Source organism: Schistocerca nitens, chromosome 11, assembly GCF_023898315.1.
Source record: "Schistocerca nitens isolate TAMUIC-IGC-003100 chromosome 11, iqSchNite1.1, whole genome shotgun sequence".
In the NCBI taxonomy this organism is placed as follows: domain Eukaryota; kingdom Metazoa; phylum Arthropoda; class Insecta; order Orthoptera; family Acrididae; genus Schistocerca; species Schistocerca nitens.
The window spans coordinates 207,854,004-207,876,145 of NC_064624.1; the positions used below are offsets into that span (position 1 = coordinate 207,854,004).

At 41.0% G+C, this 22,142-nt stretch overlaps 1 protein-coding gene across 1 annotated transcript in view; it reads right to left on the reverse strand.

Annotated features, from left to right (window-relative positions):
- Nucleotides 1–2,423: 2,423 nt before the first annotated feature.
- The window catches only part of LOC126213528 (5'-AMP-activated protein kinase subunit gamma-2-like), an 889,308-nt gene continuing 869,589 nt past the window's right edge, over nt 2,424–22,142 (reverse strand). The window contains exons 14-16 of the mRNA XM_049941372.1: nt 19,591–19,684; nt 17,388–17,510; nt 2,424–5,616 (exon numbers count right to left, since the gene is read on the reverse strand). Of these exons, the coding sequence (XP_049797329.1) occupies nt 5,450–5,616; nt 17,388–17,510; nt 19,591–19,684 (384 nt within the window). The 3' untranslated portion in view covers nt 2,424–5,449. The remainder of the gene's footprint in view (nt 5,617–17,387; nt 17,511–19,590; nt 19,685–22,142) is intronic.

The window sequence follows — 22,142 nt, forward strand, 5'->3', positions numbered from 1 at the left end:
TTAGCTATTTTAAAACAAGTTGCAATGCTAATGAAAAACTCCACGAGATCCAGGATCTAATGAAAAAACCTGTTCATAAATTGATTCAGGAAACCGAAACCCGATGGAACAGTACGTTTTATATGCTACAACGTCTAGTGGAGCAAAAGGAATGCATTGCAGCCTGTTTATCAACTTTGTATTCAGGTGTAGAGAAGCTCACAGCTGACGAGTGGCGAATTTTGAGCGAATGTTTGTGTGTACTAGAGCCATTTGAAGTGGTAACAAGTGAAATCTCAACTGAAAACTATACCTCTCTTTCGAAAGCTATTCCAGTAATCAGACAGCTAATCCTAATCGTATGCAATGGGAAGTGGGCTACCAAGACAGCGCAACAGCTACAGCGACGCCTGCACAGCTCACTAATAGCCCGGCTAGGCTTAATAGAAACAAAGTACATGCCGTTGCCACAGTTCTCGACCCAAGATTCAAAACGTTACCATTTACGAATCCCATTCATTCAAAACATGCCGTTGCAAGCCTAATTGCAGAGAGCACAAACCGTACAATCTACTCATTCGGCTGCTAACGACACTAGCCGCGAGTACCATGTTGTACAAAACGCCACTAGTTCCTTATGGGCTTCTTTCGATGAAGAGGTTTCCAATAAAAATCTAATGAAAAGCGTTTGTGATAGCATAGACCTGGAGATACAAAGATATTTGGAAGAACCGTACCTACAATGCACGGATAATCCTTTACGTTACTGGAAAAAAATGAAAAGTTACCCAGGTCTAGCTGTCGTGGCAAAAAAATATCTTGCAATACCTGAAACTTCTGTTCCCAGTGAAAGAATATTTTCGAAAACAGGACTACTTACAAACAAACAAAGAAGCAGACTAAAAGGCCAATTGGTTAATAAAATCATATTTCTAAACAAGAATTGACGGCAGTGTAGCAATGCGATGTAAAAATGCCTTCTGATGAACAACTTTTGTTTACTTTCTTTCTTCAGTAAGTAAACGCATGTATGCAGTTTCTGTATATAAAAGGCTATAGTACTTGTCTTTCACGTTTAAGCATGCATGCATACATACATGCAGAATGTACAAGGTAATTTATTTTGTAAGAATAAAGCTTCTGATTTATGCGAATTCTGTGCTTTGTTTTAAACAACAATTCTATGATTTTTGTCCTACAAGACATATACTAATACTTTAGTAAACATTAATAACGGTAGTACAGTTGATATCAATAATAGAATTTCAAAGTTTTCCGAGCACATACGTACGAGTAGTACAACCGCTGCGGCTCAGTGCTTCGTGTACTGAAGGTTTGCGCAATTTCTCAGAGAGCGCAGCACTGTCAACTTCTCAAACGTACCCGAGCAATTGCCTTCGCGTCACGCGTTTCTCGAGTGCGATCATAGCCAATCCCTAATACAGCTGCGTTTCTTTATAACTGTAGGAGTTACCCATATTTTGTATAACGGAGGATACTTGGCATTAAATAAGGAAAAGACAATTCTAATGGAGTTTATGCTAAATTACAAATCAAGACAAGTGCATACTGAGCCAGAGTTATCAATTGAAACAATTGATAATCATAAATTCCTGGATATTATAGTTGATGAACATCTTACATGGAAGGAGCACATCAGCTACACGTGTAAGAAAATCTCGTGTAATACCTACCTGCTAAAATGCCTTTCTAGCATAATAGCGTCACCAGTCTTAAGACAAATCTATTTTGGTATTATACACTCCCACCTACAATACGGTATTGAGATTTGGGGCGGGGCACCAACGGCATACACGGATAAGGCTTTTAGAGCCCAGAAGAGAGCAATTAGGATAATAGCGAATATTAGTAAATGTCAATCCTGTAGAGAATGCTTCATTAAGTATAATATACTAACAGTGCATTCATTATATGTTCTAAGGACTATACTGTTTGTAAAAGAAAATATGGAGCACAGTATCATAAATAGTGATATCCACAGTTATAATACAAGGAAGAAAGAGGATTACCACATAAAATTCAGAAATAAAAAAGCAACCGATCGTAATCCATTTTCTGCTGGAAGATTTTTTTACAACAGTCTGCCAAATAGCATAAAAATGTTAAAAGGAAACATATTTAAAATAAACTTAAAGCAGCTGTTAACTGCTAAATGTTTGTACTCCATCAAGGATTTTTAATGTTGTATGTACTTTATTTCTACTACTAAACTATTATTATTGTTCATGTATGTACTGACTGACTATGTCCATGACTGTAAAAGTTATTATGGACAAATAAACCATTATTATTATTATTATTATTATTATTATTATCATCATCATCATCATCAATATTGTCTCACCTGTTTACGTGCGGTATTCTTCTCGGGAATGAAAGACGCAAGAGGTGGTGACAGGATTAAGTGAAATGACAATGACAAGTTCAAAATTCTGCAGTGTTTATTATTACACATCTCTCTGACCGGGCAGTATACACCTCGGCCTCAGTAATACAGAAAACAACAGCAGTGGGCTGTGGCAACTTTAGTTACTAGTGGCTCAGCAGTGCCCGACTCTGCGCAAACGTAGGAGGCAAACACTAAAAATAAAATTAAGAAAAGGCCCTGAGAGGCAACAAACTGCATTTCCGTAAAGTGCTCCCGGGCTGCTCGCAGTCTCGTCCGTGGCGTACCGGAGATCCGGACGCCACGCGACTCGGCGCGGGCCGCTCTTCGTCCGTCTCTCCCCCGCTCCACGTCGTTACGAAGTACCACTGCGGCGTCGCAAACGGCGCGAGAACTGAAGCGGTAGGAGCAAATTGGCGCCAGAAACTGCGGTGCAAAAAGTGGCAGCTTCGGAGTTCAGTTTCACACACACGAGCTTACGACAGTACGCACTGCCTCGAATGTGTCCACGTGTTAATGTACAGTACCTTATTACAATCGGTGTCCTTAAAAATAATAAGTCAACTATCACATGCGTGGTTCACTACAGCTACAATAATCTTATTAATGCCAGCTTACATTTTGTCAAGACCCATCTCCACTACCATCAACATGGGAAAACAGCCTCACTGCTCGATATTTCATAATAAAATAAATAATTATCAACGATAATGCCAATGGCATAAAACAAACACACACACACACACACACACTATATATATATATATATGCACAATACATTACATATTCTGTCTCTCTGCACCAACTGCGCTGTTAATGACAAATCAACAGCAACATACATTGCAAAAGGATTCTTGTTCCCCATCACATTCTTTTTCCCCACAATCTAATCACAAATGTAGCCCGAATTAAGCACTTTTTTCCCTTCCTCATCACATTTTCCCCCTCACTATTCTACAGACACAAATGTAACAGGAATTTAGATTTTTTGTTATTCCCTGCTCAAAGCAAGATATGAGAATTGTACAATAACACACATACAATAAACTTACAAGATCGCCTTTTGTAAGATACGCACATGACTGCCATTGCTGGTATCGAGCAGTGATAAGATAGTGCAGCACTTTTAAAAGAAATCATTAAGAAACACACTGAAAAAGGTGTGAACACAATAAGACTCGAGGTGACAGTTTTGCCTTAAAATTAACATACAATGCTAAAACCTCTGCCTAGACGGCAAAGGCGCCACCGCAGTATACGGTGGATTACGGAAAAATGAGAGACTTCCGTGTTCCACACCCACATTCCTCCTCAAACTTCCCTGAGCACGGGCCAGGTATCACGTGCAGCTGGAACACTGAAAAACTTTCCAAAATAACACGGACAGCGAAACACCTGTCGCGCCCCGACAGACTGCAGCAAGCGGTAAGCGCGAAGTTCTGCTTTGTGAGAACCTTGGGCTCCCTGCCTAACCTTACACAATGTAACTACTTCTAACAATCGACTCAGACTATATACAGATTTGTTTTTTAGCGTACACAAGTGTATTGCCGCCAGGTATGTTGATAAACACTGCCTGGAGGTACAAACTACAAAATTTAATTTTTTCTATACAGACTTCAATATTAGCGCGTGCACTCACACACACACACACACACACACACACACACACAGGTACTTATATTCTGCAAACCAGAGCACAGACTACATCAAAAACACATTACGCTTGCTCTTACGGAAACAACTGCTTGAAAAATAAACTCTTTTTTTTTTTTTTTTGACAGAAAAATTAAACTACCATAATAATGCAACATGTGAGGCCAGCCTAAAAAAACTACCAGGAAAATTAATTTTCCACTCTTAATTTATTTTTAATCACATTTTTAAGGGAACTGCTCCCCACACAATAAAGTCTAGCACGGAATATAGTAACAAAGAGAATTTTTTGCGATTAAAGGTGGAATTATAAAGTACAGCGCACTGTAACAATATTTTTCGCCTCACGACAATACGAACGGACCAAAAAATTGTCGATGACCGCAAAAGACAAACCTGTGCAGAACGTGACAAGTGATGCCAATACGCAGTTTGTCTTACACCGTGGTGAACTTTGTAGTTGCTACCGGTAAATCTATTTCGAAAAATTGCAATGTCGTGAATGTGAGACGTGTCAGACCAGGCAGATAAGCGTCATTTTCCAAAGAGGACAACAGATCTGTCCGATACTCGAGCAGACATTTTTATTGTGGGGAGAGAGCAGCTCCCTGCACAGTTCGGCTGGCTCCGAAAGAGGACGAGGGTCAGTCTCGTGTCAGAATCGCTCGGCCGAGGTCGGCGACTTCCGCGGGCGCAGCGTACGTCCGACACACTCCAGCCACAGATGCGAAGCCTCGTGGAGAAAAGTGACGTATTACACGTCTCTTGCCAATTCGGTACAGTGGGCAAAAGAGACGTGCAGAGCTAAGGTACAGAATTAAGCTAGTGTTTGTACAAGAGATCCTGAGGTACCGGTGAAATTCCAGTTGTACACGTCCGCCCCCTCACCCGGTATCACGTGGCGGTTTTAGTGTCACCGAGTCCGTGTGGCAATTTTTGGGGTTCGACCTCTACTCCGACTGTAGCTGCTCCTCAGCTCCGACGACACCCCAGGGCAGTGACTGGTGTACACAAAAAGGCCTCACTGTTCTCCACTGTAGTAGGGGCATCGCTGGCACTCGCTACGAGTGAATGCACAGTCAGCTGCCCGCTAAGAATCGGAAACTTAATGCGCAACCTACAAATCTTCGGAGGTGTTCAGTCCGTGCCACAGTTCTCGCCTGTCACCCGTGGCTGAGAACCCGAGTCTCCACTCCCGCTGTCTGTCAGTGTAGACCCAGTTCTGACAAAACACACTCAGTCCGACGAGAAATTTTCCAGGGCTGCAAGTCGGCCCGGCACTGCGTCCCGATTCGGATGCGGAGAATCCGAACGAGGTGTCAGCCACCGGCGGAGTTCCCGGCACGCGAATGACTCGCCACGGACCGACCGGCGAGACGTGCGGCAGGTGGGCTACGGAGCTCCCCTTCACTCCCCGCCGGAGACGGTGACCTCCCTCCAGCCGGCAGAGGCCGTCACTGCCGCAGGCGTGGGTGCCGGAGGAGGGGTGTCGGAGACCTCGCTGCCCCCACCGCCACCCTCCTCTTCTGCACCAGACGTGGTTGCCGGAGTAGCGTCGTCCGAACCGAGGCCACCTGCAAGGAGTACAATTTCAGTTTATTTAATTGTTCATTGATACATGGAAAGAAAGTAAGTGAATGTAAATAATGGATTACGTAGGCAGACTGAGCCGGACAGAAGCGGAACAACTAAAAATGTGATACAATAAAACAATGCGGGAGAGGGAGAGAAGTAGGGGGTGAAGAAGAGGGAGAAAAGGAGAGGGGCAGAGAGAGAGAGAGAGAGAGAGAGAGAGAGAGAGAGAGAGAGAGAGAGAGAGAGACTATCTCTGAAGATTAAAAGTTTTCTGCACACTGTTACGTTCTGCGATTCTAAGCAAAACACATGAGATGCAACAAAATTCCTCCTGTGACACTACGGCAGCAAATACAGCTTGCCTGTTTCTGCATCAGACAGATTGCTTGTTGATTCCCTATATCATCTATACATCCCAGCCAGTAAAAAAAAAAATCATTGTGTAATCTGATCTAATTCATCCCAGCTGTCACCCCGATATAAACATTTCCACCATAATATTCTGAATGTTGTCATTTATAAGAGCTTGCAAAAAAGATTTTGTATCATCTACTCTGGATATAGTGTATTTTGTTGGACCAGATGTCAGTTTTACAATGCTTGTATCGATGCTGTATCAGTTTACAGAAAACGTTCTAATTGGTGTGATGAATGAGAGGTAGCTTGTGATGTAGAAAAATTCAATTTAATGCATATCAGTAGGAAAACACATCCCATGATGTCTGAATACAGTGTCGTGCTGTACTGTTCACCACATTCAGATCGATTAAACATCTCGATGTAACCTTGTAAAGTGGTACGAAATGGAACGAACATTTAAGGACAGCAGTAGCGAAATAGAATAGTTGATTTTGGCATATTGGGAACATTTTAGGATCATTTTTAGAACATTCATGCAACCCATTCTTGATCCCCGCCAAATCAGATTAAAGGTAGATATTGAAGCAATTCAGAGGTGGGCTGCAAGATTTGTTAACTGACTAGTTCGACCAACACACACATATTGCCGAGACACTTCACGAACTCATCGGAATCCTCGGAACTTCGACAACATTCTTTTCGTGAAACACTATTGAGAAATTTTAAGGAACCACTGTTCGATACAGACTGAAAAACAATTCTACTGCTACACATAAGGACCGTGAAGATAAGACATAAAAATTAGGGCTCAAACGGAAAAATACGGCGGGGCAAATAAAAGTGGCCCGGGCAAGTGTATACGACTGGATGTGAATGTGCGCACCACATTATGCCCAACACACGATCCTCACACATTCAGAGTGTAGTGTGGGCTTCAGTGTGATTGGAGCGGTACAAAGGGGACAAGGGTACTCCCAGTGTTCACTGTGGAAAGTTACACAACAGAGTTGCGGATTCAGTGCGGTCAGCTGTTTGCTGACAAGTTTAATAGTGTCAAAGTGCCAGTGAAGAGTGCCTTGCAACACTCAGTTTGAAAATGACATCAGACGGGATCAGTTTCGTTGTTGTTGTTGTTGTTGTTGTTGTTGTTGTTGTTGTTGTTGTGGTCTTCAGTCCTGAGACTGGTTTGATGCAGCTCTCCATGCTACTCTATCCTGTGCAAGCTTCTTCATCTCCCAGTACCTACTGCAGCCTACATCCTTCTGAACCTGCTTAGTGTATTCATCTCTTGGTCTCCCTCTACGATTATTACCCCACACGCTGCCCTCCAATACTAAATTGGTGATCCCTTGATGCCTCAGAACATGTCCTACCAACCGATCCCTTCTTCTGGTAAAGTTGTGCCACAAACTCCTCTTCTCCCCAATTCTATTCAATACCTCCTCATTAGTTATGTGATCTACCCATCTAATCTGCAGCATTCTTCTGTAGCACCACATTTCGAAAGCTTCTATTCTCTTCTTGTCCAAACTATTTACCATCCATGTTTCACTTCCATACATGGCTACACTCCATACAAATACTTTCAGAAAAGACTTCCTGACACTTAAATCTATACTCGATGTTAACAAATTTCTGTTCTTCAGAAATGCTTTCCTTCCCATTGCCAGTCTACATTTTATATCCTCTCTACTTCGACCATCATCAGTTATTTTACTCCCCAAATAGCAAACCTCCTTTACTACTTTAAGTGTCTCATTTCCTAATCTAATTCCATCAGCATCACCCGACTTAATTCGACTACATTCCATTTGCTTTTGTTGATGTTCATCTTATATCCTCTCTTCAAGACACCATCCATTCCGTTCAACTGCTCTTCCAAGTCCTTTGCTGTCTCTGACAGAATTACAATGTCATCGGCGAACCTCAAAGTTTTTATTTCTTCTCCATGGATTTTAATACCTACTCCGAATTTTTCTTTTGTTTCCTTTACTGCTTGCTCAATATACAGACTGAATAACATTGGGGAGAGGCTACAACCCTGTCTCACTCCCTTCCCAACCACTGCTTCCCTTTCATGCCCCTCGACACTTATAACTGCCATCTGGTTTCTGTACAAATTGTAAATAGCCTTTCGCTCCCTGTATTTTACCCCTGCCACCTTTAGAATTTGAAAGAGAGTATTCCAGTCAACATTGTCTAAAGATTTCTCTAAGTCTACAAATGCTAGAAACGTAGGTTTGCCTTTCCTTAATCTTTCTTCTAACATAAGTCGTAAGGTCAGTATTACCTCCCGTGTTCCAGTATTTCTACGGAATCCAAACTGATCTTCCCCGAGGTCGGCATCTACTAGTTTTTCCATTCGTCTGTAAAGAATTCGTGTTAGTATTTTGCAGCTGTGGCTTATTAAACTGATTGTTCGGTAATTCTCGCATCTGTCAACAGCTGCTTTCTTTGGGATTGGAATTATTATATTCTTCTTGAAGTCTGAGGGTATTTCGCCTGTCTCATACATCTTGCTCACCAGATGGTAGAGTTTTGTCAGGACTGGCTCCCCCAAGGCCGTCAGTAGTTCTAATGGAATGTTGTCTACTCCGGGGGCCTTGTTTCGACTCAGGTCTTTCAGTGCTCTGTCAAACTCTTCACGCAGTATCGTATCTCCCATTTCATCTTCATCTACATCCCCTTCCATTTCCATAATATTGTCCTCAAGTGCATCGCCCTTGTATAGACCCTCTATATACTCCTTCCACCTTTCTGCTTTCCCTTCTTTGCTTAGAACTGGGTTTCCATCTGAGCTCTTGATGTTCATACAAGTGGTTCTCTTACCTCCAAAGGTCTCTTTAATTTTCCTGTAGGCAGTATCTATCTTACCCCTAGTGAGATAAGCCTCTACATCCTTACATTTGTCCTCTAGCCATCCCTGCTTAGCCATTTTGCACTTCCTGTCGATCTCATTTTTGAGACGTTTGTATTCCTTTTTGCCTGCTTCATTTACTGCATTTTTATATTTTCTCCTTTCATCAATTAAATTCAATATTTCTTCTGTTACCCAAGGATTTCTACTAGCCCTCGTCTTTTTACCTACTTGATCCTCTGCTGCCTTCACTACTTCATCCCTCAAAGCTACCCATTCTTCTTCTACTGTATTTCTTTCCACCATTCCTGTCAATTGTTCCCTTATGCTCTCCCTGAAACTCTGTACAACCTCTGGTTCTTTCAGTTTATCCAGGTCCCATCTCCTTAAATTCCCACCTTTTTGCAGTTTCTTCAGTTTTAATCTAGAGGTCATAACCAATAGATTGTGGTCAGAGTCCACATCTGCCCCTGGAAATGTCTTACAATTTAAAACCTGGTTCCTAAATCTCTGTCTTACCATTATATAATATATCTGATACCTTTTAGTATCTCCAGGGTCTTCCATGTGTACAACCTTCTTTCATGATTCTTAAACCAAGTGTTAGCTATGATTAATTTGTGCTCTGTGCAAAACTTCTTCCAGGCGGCTTCCTCTTTCATTTCTTAGCCCCAATCCATATTCACCTACTACATTTCCTTCTCTCCCTTTTCCTACACTCGAATTCCAGTCACCCATGACTATTAAATTTTCGTCTCCCTTCACTATCTGAATAATTTCTTTTATTTCATCATACATTTCTTCATTTTCTTCGTCATCAGCAGAGCTAGTTGGCATATAAACTTTTACTACTGTAGTAGGTGTGGGCTTCGTATCTACCTTGGCCACAATAATGCGTTCACTAAGCTGTTTGTAGTAGCTTACCCGCGTTCGTATTCATTATTAAATCTACTCCTGCATTGCCCCTATTTGACTTTGTGTTTATAACTCTGTAGTCATTTCAGTTTCAACGTGTCAAAAATATACCGAAATGTGCCGCACACTAAAAATGTTGCTGCATTTCACCAGAAAATGTTTCAGAGTCCTACCAAATCGACCTGACGCCTGTCGCAAGATACCGGCGTATCACGTCAATCGTGGTGACGAATACTCTGAGTGGACCTATTCTCCTGACCACCTTTATTTGCTCCACCCTGTATATAGACACTCTTAATTCCCGAACTCTATTTGTTAGTTAAACAGGATAGACTAGGTACGAAGTACCTTTTGCCGTGCACTGTACAGTGGCTTGCAGAGTACGTATGCAGATTTATATGGAACAAGTTTGTTTCCAAATGAGGCACACATTTCGTGCCACCAACATTTGCACTGTTGTGCATTTATTTTCAGTGCAATAAAAGAAACAATGATACACGAGGACAAGAAACAAAGCAAAACACAATCCTTTATACGACGACTCTCAGAAAATCTCTCTCCAATCCCCAAAATCTTGCAGGTCGAGTTTGGGCTCACCTTGTATATGGAGGATAGCTTTACGTGTGGCAGAGATATTACCGAATGATGATTAAACAAGACTGAAGTCAATGAAAATGTTTGAATTGAGGAAACTGGAAGATGAGAGTTGCGAAAACAGGCTGAGGAATGAGGTGGAGTTGAAAAGAGTTGGAGAGTACAGGAACCTTTTCGAGATAGGAAAGAGACAGGAAACTTGGCTACGCCATATATTGAAAAGACAGTGTCTACTCCAGCAAGGAGCTGAAGGGACACAGAAAATAAATGTGGAAAGTATCAACTAACAGTGTCAAGGAGGAAAGTGAGTTCTAAGCAGAGCTGAAGAGAAAAGCACGAGGCAGAAAAGGGTGGTCAAGTTCTGTACCAAAACTGCTGCTACACAGAACAATCCTGACACTGCATTTATTTGATGTCGCACAGTAAGGATCTTCACACTTTTTCTGAGATCCAACCGGACTTCCTCGGAGAGTTAACACTGCATTGTGCACAGTACATGAGACATATACAATAACAATAGGGAGTTACAGTTGGAGTAGATACTCGAGTTGAGTGATTATGAGACACTCCACAGAGAAAAGTCAATATTTTCCCCAACTTAAAAAATACACCCAAAATGTTAGTAACTGACACTGATAAAATAGAAAAGGTTAGGAAGTTCAAGTGTCTAGGACACAGTAGTGGAACTCCACGAGCAAATGCCCAGCGCCGAATTATAAATACGACAAACAAGACATATCGGATAGAAGAATAATGAGTTCAATTTGATGCTGAACATGCAGCACAGAAGCCCGGAAATTAAAAATAAAGTATGAAATATATCAAAACAATGAAAAAATAGCAGAAACTGAGGAAAAGAAGATTGTCGTCTTTTCAACATTTGTGCAGAATGGTTATGCTAAAAAAAACCAGATGTTTGCACATGCCCTTGACATCAGGCTGGACCCATGAAGTTAAAAAAGGTTTTTGAACTCAGTTCATAAATGAAGAAGCAATAGCAGGAGAAAGAAATGATTTTACATGAAATGTGTTAAAATCACAAGGATTCCATAGCAGAACAGTATGAAAATGTGTTTGGTGTAGTCTAAAGAAAGGATTGAAAGATACATGGTGTAAAAGATGAGAGGAGGAAAAAGGAAAATCAAATGAGGAGGCCACAACAAAAGAAAATATGGAAAAAGTTATGACTGATAGTTAATAAGTGGTAATACAGTAATGTCAGTCTAATGTACATTGATCTAAGTAACATTAACAGTTAGAGTAAGATGGGGAGCACTAATACAGAGGCATGGTGCAACACAGAATGGATCAAGCCTAGAGAAGAAAATAAGTGGATAAGACTTTACTCTCCTATTGGATGTAGAGGGCTTTTGGACGAGACGTACCAAACACAGTAATTTATTCTGGAGTCGTACAGCTGAAATGGTAAAGGAAGATAAAGTGTTACACAATGCTGGGCCAACCAGACTGTCTGCTGCAGTTATTGAATGATGACAAGTACTCGATCTGACAGGGAATGTAACGAGGATAACAGTCACCAAGGAACCACTGAAGAGAACTGAGGCAGTGAATACCGTATTTACTCGAATTCGAAGCCGCACTTTTTTACGGTTTTTGTAATCCAAGAAACCGCCTGCGGCTTAGAATCTAGTGCAAAGCAAGCGGAAGTTCTGAAAAATGTTGGTAGGTGCTGCCACAACTAATTTCTGCCATCGAATATATGTACTATGTAGCGCTACACAGGCATGCTTTGTAGGCACAAAGATAAATACTGGCGCCAAAAACTCTGCGTCAGTAAATAAATTTAAAAAAAAATGTGGAAGACGAGCTTTTTTTCTCCGCCCCGAGTTTCGACCACTGCATTTTCGTACATTATCCAATGAAGTAAATACAAATTCCTCCGTATTGCTCATCTTTGAATGTAGCAGCATTCCAATGTACTACAAAAATCCAACTGACAAGACTGTTTGGGATGTTTGTCAATATGGCCAACTCTGCTTTCTGAATTTTTTCCTACCTGTGAGAAGAGATGGTTGCTAATACGAACCTTTATGAATTGTGAATCACATACAGTATTCTCTTCACCATAACAATAATACGAATATAAACATTTTGCCATGCATTCTTTCATGTTTGCTGCTATCTCATTTAAATTCTGTCTGCCTAATAAACTACGAAACTAGAGTAAGACAACAGCAAACGCGGAAGAATATACATATCGTGTCATGTTTATATTCGTATTATTCTTATACCTAACAGTGATACAGTCAGAAATGAAGCACGGCAACTGACTAAATTTTTAAATCTAAGATGACTAATTTCTGTGCAGAATTTGATGTACTAAAGAAGTGGCCGCAAAGATTTTCAAACGGAGAAAAATTTTCGCCTAACTCTCGTTCAGAACATGTTCTATCATACGCAGCTTATTATTTGGTTCTTGTTGATCATTATCAAAGAAAGCAGCGGTGTAAGTAACAACAAATAGCAGTCTCTTGCCGGCGGTAGCGCGCACAAAAGCAAGCCATGCCGCAGGCGGTGACAGACCGTAAACACGCACTATCAGAATGTGACAAACAATGCATGACACAGTACAGTAATGCATTTTCAGCTTAGAGTGACGTAAACACCTATAACAAAGAGAACAGAACTTATCAGACCAGAGCAAAATAAGCAATCGATTCAAACCAGATGAAGCACGTGAAAAAGGAAGGGTACCCGTATAAATACGGATGGAGCTCCTGACGCATAGCAATGGTTACCTGGTAAAGCTTAACTGCTAAGCTTACGACTCGAACCAAACTACTGTAGCTGTATCTTCATTCATTCGACCTAAATTGTCTCATATTACAATGGACCAACTTTGTTTCGATTTGGAGGTGCGGCCTAAAACTTTTCTCTCCCCTTGAATTTCGAGTCTCAAATTTCAGGTGAGGCTTAGATTCGAGTAAATACGGTATCACATTGCCAATCCGGTCACATCCACCGTAACTCAGCAAGAAGACGACATTTGTACTTGACGCAAATATGAACTGACACGAGACTTTAGAACTTAATTTTCTTCTTTAAGAGCTCCAGAATCTACCTGAACTGTATTTTGGATTACAGTAAGAAAATTAGAGTGTAGAACCACCACTATAAAAGGTTATCAACAGTTTGTACACAAATCAGACTGCAGTTAGAGTCTGAGGACATGAAAGGAAACCAGTAGTTGTGAAGGAAGTGAGATAGGGTTGTAGCCTATCCCAAATGTTTTTCAATGTGCACACTGAGCAAGCAGTAAGGAAAACCAATTGAAGTTCAGTGCGAATAAACAGAGGACTCCCACGACACTGTAATTCTGTCACAGATGGCGAAGAACTCTGAAGAGCAGCTGAACGGAACGAATAGCACACTGAAAAATAGGTTGCAAGATAAACAATGTCGTTTATCTCGCAACAGCTGTTCGACGAAAGCCACAAAGAGTAATGGAACGCAGGAGAATCACATCAGGTGTGCCTAAGGAATTACATTAGGAAATGGTGAGTTCTGTTGCTTCAGGGTGTATACATACATGGACAAGGAAAAAAAAAATTCCCGGTTTTTTCCTGGATTTCCCTGTTGAAAATACACATTCTCCCGGATGAACACACACTCTTCCCGTATTAAGTCATATCAGTGATAGTATACTTTTCCTCGGCACTGTAAGACTTATCAGTCCTTTGAATGTTTCTGGTTTTATACGCCGATGTAGAATTTCCCGGCACTTTAGAAAATGAAACTCGGGGGGGGGGGGGGGGGGACATGTTCTGGAAAGATCTTTGATGTGAAGCAACATGTACGCTGCATATTTTCGTTTTATGAATGTATAAATTTGAATATCATCAAACACCGCATCTTACTTTCCAAAGCATTGAAATCGAGATTGCGATGCACTTTTGTAAGCCAGTCATAGTTCAAGTCACGTGATCTCGCCAGCTGATGACAGCATAGGACACGTGATGTAGTCAGCCAATTGGAAGATCACTCTTAAGTAGCGCGAACACCCAAAAAAGAAAAGTTAATGGTTTAAATTAATATACATAGTGTTGCTACAAGAAAAAGAAAGCTTTCACATAGAATCGTGGTCTCGAAGATTAATAAGCTGCAAGCGAAGCTAAGCTTGCACATATAATATAGATTTTTTGCACGTGTTACATTTTAAGATATATCACACAAATGTGCCAGTAAAATTTTTAATAATGACGTAAATGTCTGATCTTCTGGGCTCAAAATTCTTCTAGGTGGTCGTCCTCAAAGCATTGATTTTTAATTGAGAGTCAAGCACTCTGTGATTACAGAGCTCATAAACATAGGCGTACGAATTAAACAATGGAAAAATCCACTCAGTTGCCGGAGTAATTTTTGTGAGTTGTGTTTGCGCGAGTGCGTGTTTGTCGTATAATTTTGATGAAGGTCTCCCTGGCCAAAAGCTATATTTGTGCCTATCTGCTATATGGTGAGTAGCAACTTTCCTTTTCACAGACAGACATATGAAACGTATTAATGTTAATAATTGTTTAATTACTTCATTACGATACCCATTGCTACAAGTTGGGCAATGATTCGAGATCAACAGTGTGTTTGGAAGTAGTATCAAATAAATTTGAGTGTGAATGCAATTGCGATAAAAAATGTAGACACTGATAATGACATCTGCCCTCCCAGCCACACACCTTTCTTTTTCCTTTTTTTCCCCTTTTTTTTTTAAAAAAAAAAAAAGACTGTAATGTCAGATATGGCAGCAAATAGACATACCACATTGCTCATCATGTTCCCACTGGGAGTGGTGCTCAAGTACAGTCAAGATGGAAATAAACTGAAGGATTTGGCTTCACTACGATTTTGTTCTTTCCTTACCAACTTTCATAAAGCATGAAGTAATGTGATAACCACCCTCAAACATTACATCTTGCATCACATGAATCTGAGCCAGTGATCTGTGGTGGAAATAGTGGCAGCTTGCTGCAGATATTCAGAAGTGTAAAACTGCGCTCACAAAATGCAGATCTGTAAACAATCGACTCGTATTTATTACTGGGATGTACCAATTAGTAGAGTAGATGGAACAATCACACAGGGGCTCAGTCGTATGTAAGGCAATTTGTTGTGAGGGCAGTGGGAAAATACAGGCAGTTTGCAGAGGAGACTGCTTACAACTCACTTCTGCGTCCGATTTTAGCATATTGCTCAAGTGTGTGGGACCCATACCAAATATGAGTACAGACAGACATTCGAAGTACAGAAAGAAGGCAATACAAATGGTCACAGGTTTATTTGAATCCCAGGAAAGCATCACAGAGATGCTGAAGACTCTCGACAAACATTTGAAAATAGGTACTGACCATCTCTTGAAATTGAATGTAGGAATATAACAGAACCCACAACATTTCGGTCCCAGACAGATTAAGAAGACAAGATTCACTTTCAGAATGAGATTCTCACCCTGCAGGGGAGTGTGCGCCGATATGAAACTTCCCAGCAGATTAAAACTGTGTGCCGGACCGAAACTCGAACTCGGGACCTTTGCCTTTCGCGGGCAAGTGCTCTACCATCTGAGCTACCCAAGCACGACTCACGCCCAGTCCTCACAGCTTTACTTCTGCCAGTATCTCGTCTCCTACCTTCCAAACTTTACAGAAGCTCTCCTGCGAACCTTGCAGAACTAGCACTCCTGAAAGAAAGGATACTGCGGAGATATGGCTTAGCCACAGCCCGGGGGATGTTTCCAGAATGAAAGGCAAAGGTCCCGAGTTCAAGTCTCGGTCCGGCACACAGTTTTAATCCGCCAGGAAGTTTCATATCAGCGCACACTTTGCTGCAGAGTGAAAATCTCATTCTGGAAACATCCACGAGGCTGTGGCTAAGCCATGTCTCCGCAATATCCTTTCTTCCAGGAGTGCTAGTTCTGCAAGGTTCGCAGGAGTGCTTCTGTAAAGTTTGGAAGGTAGGAGACGAGGTACTGGCAGAAGTTAAGCTGTGAGGACTGGGCGTGAGTCGTGCTTGGGTAGCTCAAATGGTAGAGCACTTGCCTGCGAAAGGCAAAGGTCCCGAGTTCGAGTCTCAGTCTGGCACACAAATGTAATCTGCCAGGAAGTTTCAAGATTCACTTTGTTACATCCTGTACAGAGAAACCGAACCAATCATTCTTCCCGCATTTCCTAAGCAAATGCAACGGAAAGAAGCCGTTGGACACAGCTGTCTAGCAGAAAAGTACAAGCTCGGAAAAAAAGTCACAGGATCAAATTCTGAACAGACCACAGATTTATCAATTTGCCTCTCAATCTAGCATTCACCCCTCAATGATGTGGAGGTTCGCCAGAAATGAGACGTAGCTCAAATTCCGTGTCAGGCTGTAGGTCTCGTTTCACCAGTTTAACCGAGGTACGTGTTAGGGACACGCAAGTCGCCAAAGTGGTGTCCGACTGAAAGATTTGCAACCGGCCGTTAACCCACACAAAATCATTATTACGGGAAGAAGCCGTAATAAGTGGAGCGACGGCATGTACTCAGTGCCGTACAACCGACACCGCTTCGCAGAGTGCGGGTAGAGGTAGAGATGTAAACATTCATCATTGGCTCAGGTGTCCTACACAGAAACCTAGTGACACACTCAACACCACAGAAGGTCTTCTACAACTACACAGATTTTAAAATTCAATACAAACAATGCATATTTCAGACTGCACCTGTGTCAGGCTGAGACCGAAACCCACTACCTCGCTTTTTGTGGGTAACGCTCTCACCTGCTGAGCTTTACAGACACTACTCACGATCTATCCCCTGCAATAGTTTTCTACTACCTTACAAACAGAACGGCACAGGCGGTAGAGTACTGCGTGTGGATATCGAGTCACGAGTTCTGGCACACAGTTTTAACCACCCCAAGTGTGAAAACAGCGGAGGGTACATATAACACTCGCACGACACCCGGGAGAGTGTGTGAACGCCACTAATGTCCCCCCCCCCTCACAGCACGTGCGGCCATTTGCCACAGTCCCCTCTTCAGTGAACGGGCACCAGACGTACCACTGCAGTCGTCTTCCTCCGGTATCGAGGCCTCCGACGTCGACGCGGCCGACGACGACTGCTGGAGTTGGTGTTGGTGCTGGCGCAGCGACGTGCCGCTCATGCCCGCCGCGATCTCCTCTCCTGCACGAGTTGTAATCAAACTGGTCAGTTTTTAATTAACAGTACACTATTCTAATAAGCAACACAATACATTTGTATTTTATGCACAACATTTTTTACACTTATAATAATAATAACAATAATAATAATAATAATAATAATAAGCCCCGTGGAGGCCTGAGAAAAGAATAGGCCTCCGGTATGTTCTGCCAGTCGTAAAAGGCGACGAAAAGAACAAACCACTAATAGGGCTAACCCCCCTTTTAGTGTGATTAGTTGGTTCAGGACAGAACTAATGAAGCCTCGGACAAGTGCTGTCGTGGTCAGGGATGACGCTTGAACCCTATGCCCGCCCACAATGGTAACGACACTGCTAGACACACGGAAAATGATTTAAATCCAAATAGAGGTGTTTTGCAGGATATGCTCCCTGCAACCACCCTAGAAGGAAAACGAAGACAGAGGATTGTGTTGCTCTGAACCCCCTATCCAACATGCTAAATAATACAAATTATGGATATAATATTACTGGAAGATACCAACACAAAATCACACATTTGCTATACATGGATGATCTAAAACTACTGGCAGCAACAAATCAACAACTCAACCAATTACTAAAGATAACAGAAGTATTCAGCAATGATATAAATATGACTTTTGGAACAGACAAATGTAAGAAAAATAGCATAGTCAAGGGAAAACACACTAAACAAGGAGATTACATATTGGATAACCACAGCGACTGCATAGAAGCGATGGAAAAAACAGATGCCTATAAATATCTAGGATACAGGCAAAAAATAGGAATAGATAATACAAATATTAAAGAAGAACTAAAAGAAAAATATAGACAAAGACTAACAAAAATACTGAAAACAGAATTGACAGCAAGAAACAAGACAAAAGCTATAAATACCTATGCTATACCAATACTGACCTAATCAAGAGTAGTGAAATGAAGTAACACAGACCTAGAAGCACTCAATACACTTACACGATCACAATGCCACAAATATAGAATACACCTCATACATTCAGCAACAGAAAGATTCACATTAAGTAGAAAGGAAGGAAGGAAGGAAGGAAGGAAGGAAGGAAGGAAGAAGGGGATTTATCGACATAAAAAACCTACATTATGGACAGGTAGACAATTTAAGAAGATTCTTTCTAGAACGAGCAGAAACTAGCAAAATACACAAAGCAATAAGTCATATAAATACATTGGCAGTTTTTATGAGATACAACAAAATTTTGTAATTATAAATTTGTTGGCAGTTCACTAATATTCATAACTGATAGTTGTTAAATGTTAAAACTTTATTTTAATGTCTAATTCCATCAAGATTTAGGTTTGGGTATAATTTTAAACTGACACTTCATTTGGTACATTATAAACTTCGATGTGATGACAAAAATTGCCCCAAAATCGACCAAAACAAGGAGGAATGTGTTAAAAAAAACATCAAATTTGGAAAAAAATTATCCCATTTGAGAAATAAAGGAATTTGGGAAAACTATTATCTAATTTGACAAAAAAATGAATTTAGAATAAAAGATAATTAGACAAAAACACTAAACTTGACAAATAACATCAAATCTGGAAAAAAAGAAAAGAAAAAAAAAAAGGAGAGAGAGTGTGTGTGTGTGTGTGTGTGTGTGTGTGTGTGTGTGTGTGTGTGTGTGTGTGTGTGTGTGTGTGAGAGAGAGAGAGAGAGAGAGAGAGAGAGAGAGAGAGAGAGAACACCAAGTTTGAGAAAATAAACACTCAAATTTGACAAAAAAGTAGCACAAAGTTCACAAAAAGTTACACTAAATTTAGCAAAATAAACACTGAATCTGCCAAAAAAATTACAGTGTATTTGGCAGAAAATGATACCAAACGTGGCACAAAATAAATCGAATTTGGCAAATAAATAATAACGAATCTGGCAAAAGTATTAACTAATCTGGAAAAATAATAACTAATCTGGCAAAAAAACCATTTTGGCCACAAAATGAGTCGATTTTTTCCTGTCCCTAATTATTGGCCAATGTGAGCAATTGAGTATACAGTTTGTGGCTGCGCTATTACTGTCTGCTGTGAGCTCGCAGCACTCACCGCAGGGCCGCAGCACCAGGAAGAGCAGCAGGTCGGACAGCGAGATGATGCCGATGACCTTGTCCTCCTCGTCCACCACCACCAGCCTGTGCACCTGCCGCAACACGCAAAACACGTCACTCTGCTGTAGCTTACAGCCTCACACACGCAGCTAAATAAAAAATAATGTGATATGGCCATACAATGAGATGCGTCAGGTCTACCTCTGAAACGGGTGCTACTTTCCGGGTCATCAATGCTAAGTCCAATAATTCAAGTGCAGGGCTGAAACATGGACAGTGAGGAAGAAAGGCAGAGCAAGGATGGAGGCTTTTGAGATGCGGCTCATGGATGCAGAGACTAATAAATGAGGAGATACTGAGAATAGTGTGAGAGTTGATACAATTACTGAGTATAATAAATACAAGAAAAAGAATGAGATAAGATGCATATTAAAAAATAAGGAGGGGCTCAGGAGGGCCTGTGAAAGTGAAGGGGGCGGGGGAGGGAGAGAGGAAGAAATTTCAGATCTTTGACAGTGTGCTACATGGCAGCATTAACAAGGGCGTGGACTAATTCAACATAGCGAACCTGCCATTAATTTTTCTTTTTTTACATTGGCAGAATATACCTAATCTAACATACTGTCAAAATAGTAGCTGCTAAGTCAGACTGGAAGAGTATTTTTAAATAAAAAATGTTATTCTGCAAAAAAAAAATAAAAAAAAAAATAATGATGCCAGTATTTGAGAATTAAGTCCCGAGCAGGAATGGCATTTTTTTATGGTGTGCAGCACACTTTGTACACATATAGAGAATAGCTGTTCTTATATTACCAAGGTAATTGTGTATATAATGGTACAAGTCAACGTTATTTGTGTTTGGCGAACTTTACACACGACGGTTAGTATTTCAATTTCATAAAAAATACAAATTTAAATACCTGCTTGGTTTGTGCATCTCAGCTCTTTTAATACTGTATGAATGATTTCCTGTTTAGATAATGTATCTGTAAGGTTTTCTAGCTTTTAGGAACGATTTAATGTCGAAGGTAAAGAAACATAACACTTTCTTACTTCTAAGTCACTTTTAGGACTACGTCCATCGTTTTATGCCACACCACCGAGCACATCAAACGAATGCCGCATTTTTACATTTGCTACTGTACCGTGACAATCTGAACCCAACAGAACTGATGTGGAGCCAAGCTGCAGGATTTGGGCTGAGAAGTAACAAGACTGTGAAGCTGCCAGACATACCGGAACTAAACGTACGCAGCTTTTTCACACGTCTCTGCCGAACGCTGGTAGAATATAGAACGGCTTGTCATAGAAGAAGAAGAGAAAATGCTGTGTCGGGTTGGCTTCGTGCATTCTGTTGTTGATACGCTCATCATCAACGTCGCAGGTGACACTTTCAGAATTGAAATGTATTTATCGGATTTGGATAAGGAGGGAGCTAAGCGATTACCAGATGACAGACTGGAAGCAATACCTTCAGTGGCTTCAATATTTAACTATACAGTGAAATCCTTCAATACTCTCTCACGTTACACACAGCTTATGCAGAAAAATTATCCTGTGGTTAAATTAGGAATTTTCGTCGCCCTTGTTTTTAATTACAATAGTACACTATATAAAATTGATAACACGTTGCAGTTTTCGTCTAGCTGTCCAAGGAGCGTATTGTGGGAGATTTGCAGTGTATTATTTGATTCTGATTAAAAATTAAATGACATTCGAAGCTATATTCCTTCTCTGCTTGTCTCTTTTTATGCGTGAACTGCAGCTGGCCACGCCACTGCAGGCTAGCTGTACCAGCTGACCGGCCAGTGCTGTCCGAGTTAAATGCGCCGGTAAAGCTGTTGTCCCGTATTATGGCTAAATAGACGTGCGTGTAATGCACAGCGCAAAACGGACCCTTATTATCGTACTTGACAGTACTCGAGGCAGCTCGACTGCAGTCCCACGTGAAACGGAAATCCAATGAGGTTCCTGCAACCACGGAAGAATACATAGTGCAATGTTTACGTCAGGTTTATTCTTATGATGAATGGACAGAATGACAGAATCAGGAAAAGAAGGGACATGTTCTTTGGAAACATCCTTAATAAGGACCATGGGAGAGTGATACATCAAATAACAGAGTAACTCGTGAAAACAATAACCGAGGAGATAGGAAAGGATACGGATGAACTCGGCTTTAGAAAGTTCGTTTTTTACCATTTAAAATCTGCTTCACAGTGTAATGGTACTTTGTATTGGCGGAGGCGCGGAAGTCAAAGATATAATTTACGATCGCGCACGCAGAAGACTGCTGCGCCAGCGACCGATTTTTATAAATAATTTTGTTCGTCTTTTTACTTTTGTGTAGTTTTTTTTTTTAACAACTAATTGATTAGGCACTCTCTCTCTCTCTTGTCTTCATACAAGAGACGTGTATTTTTCGGTGATGTGTTGAATGTGCTTTTGGGTGGAAATTAAAATTATATTACAAAGCGAGGTTGTTTCAATAGTGATTCGAGGTGGTTATAGCCAAATTTGTAAATTGATCATGACAGTGACAACTTGAAG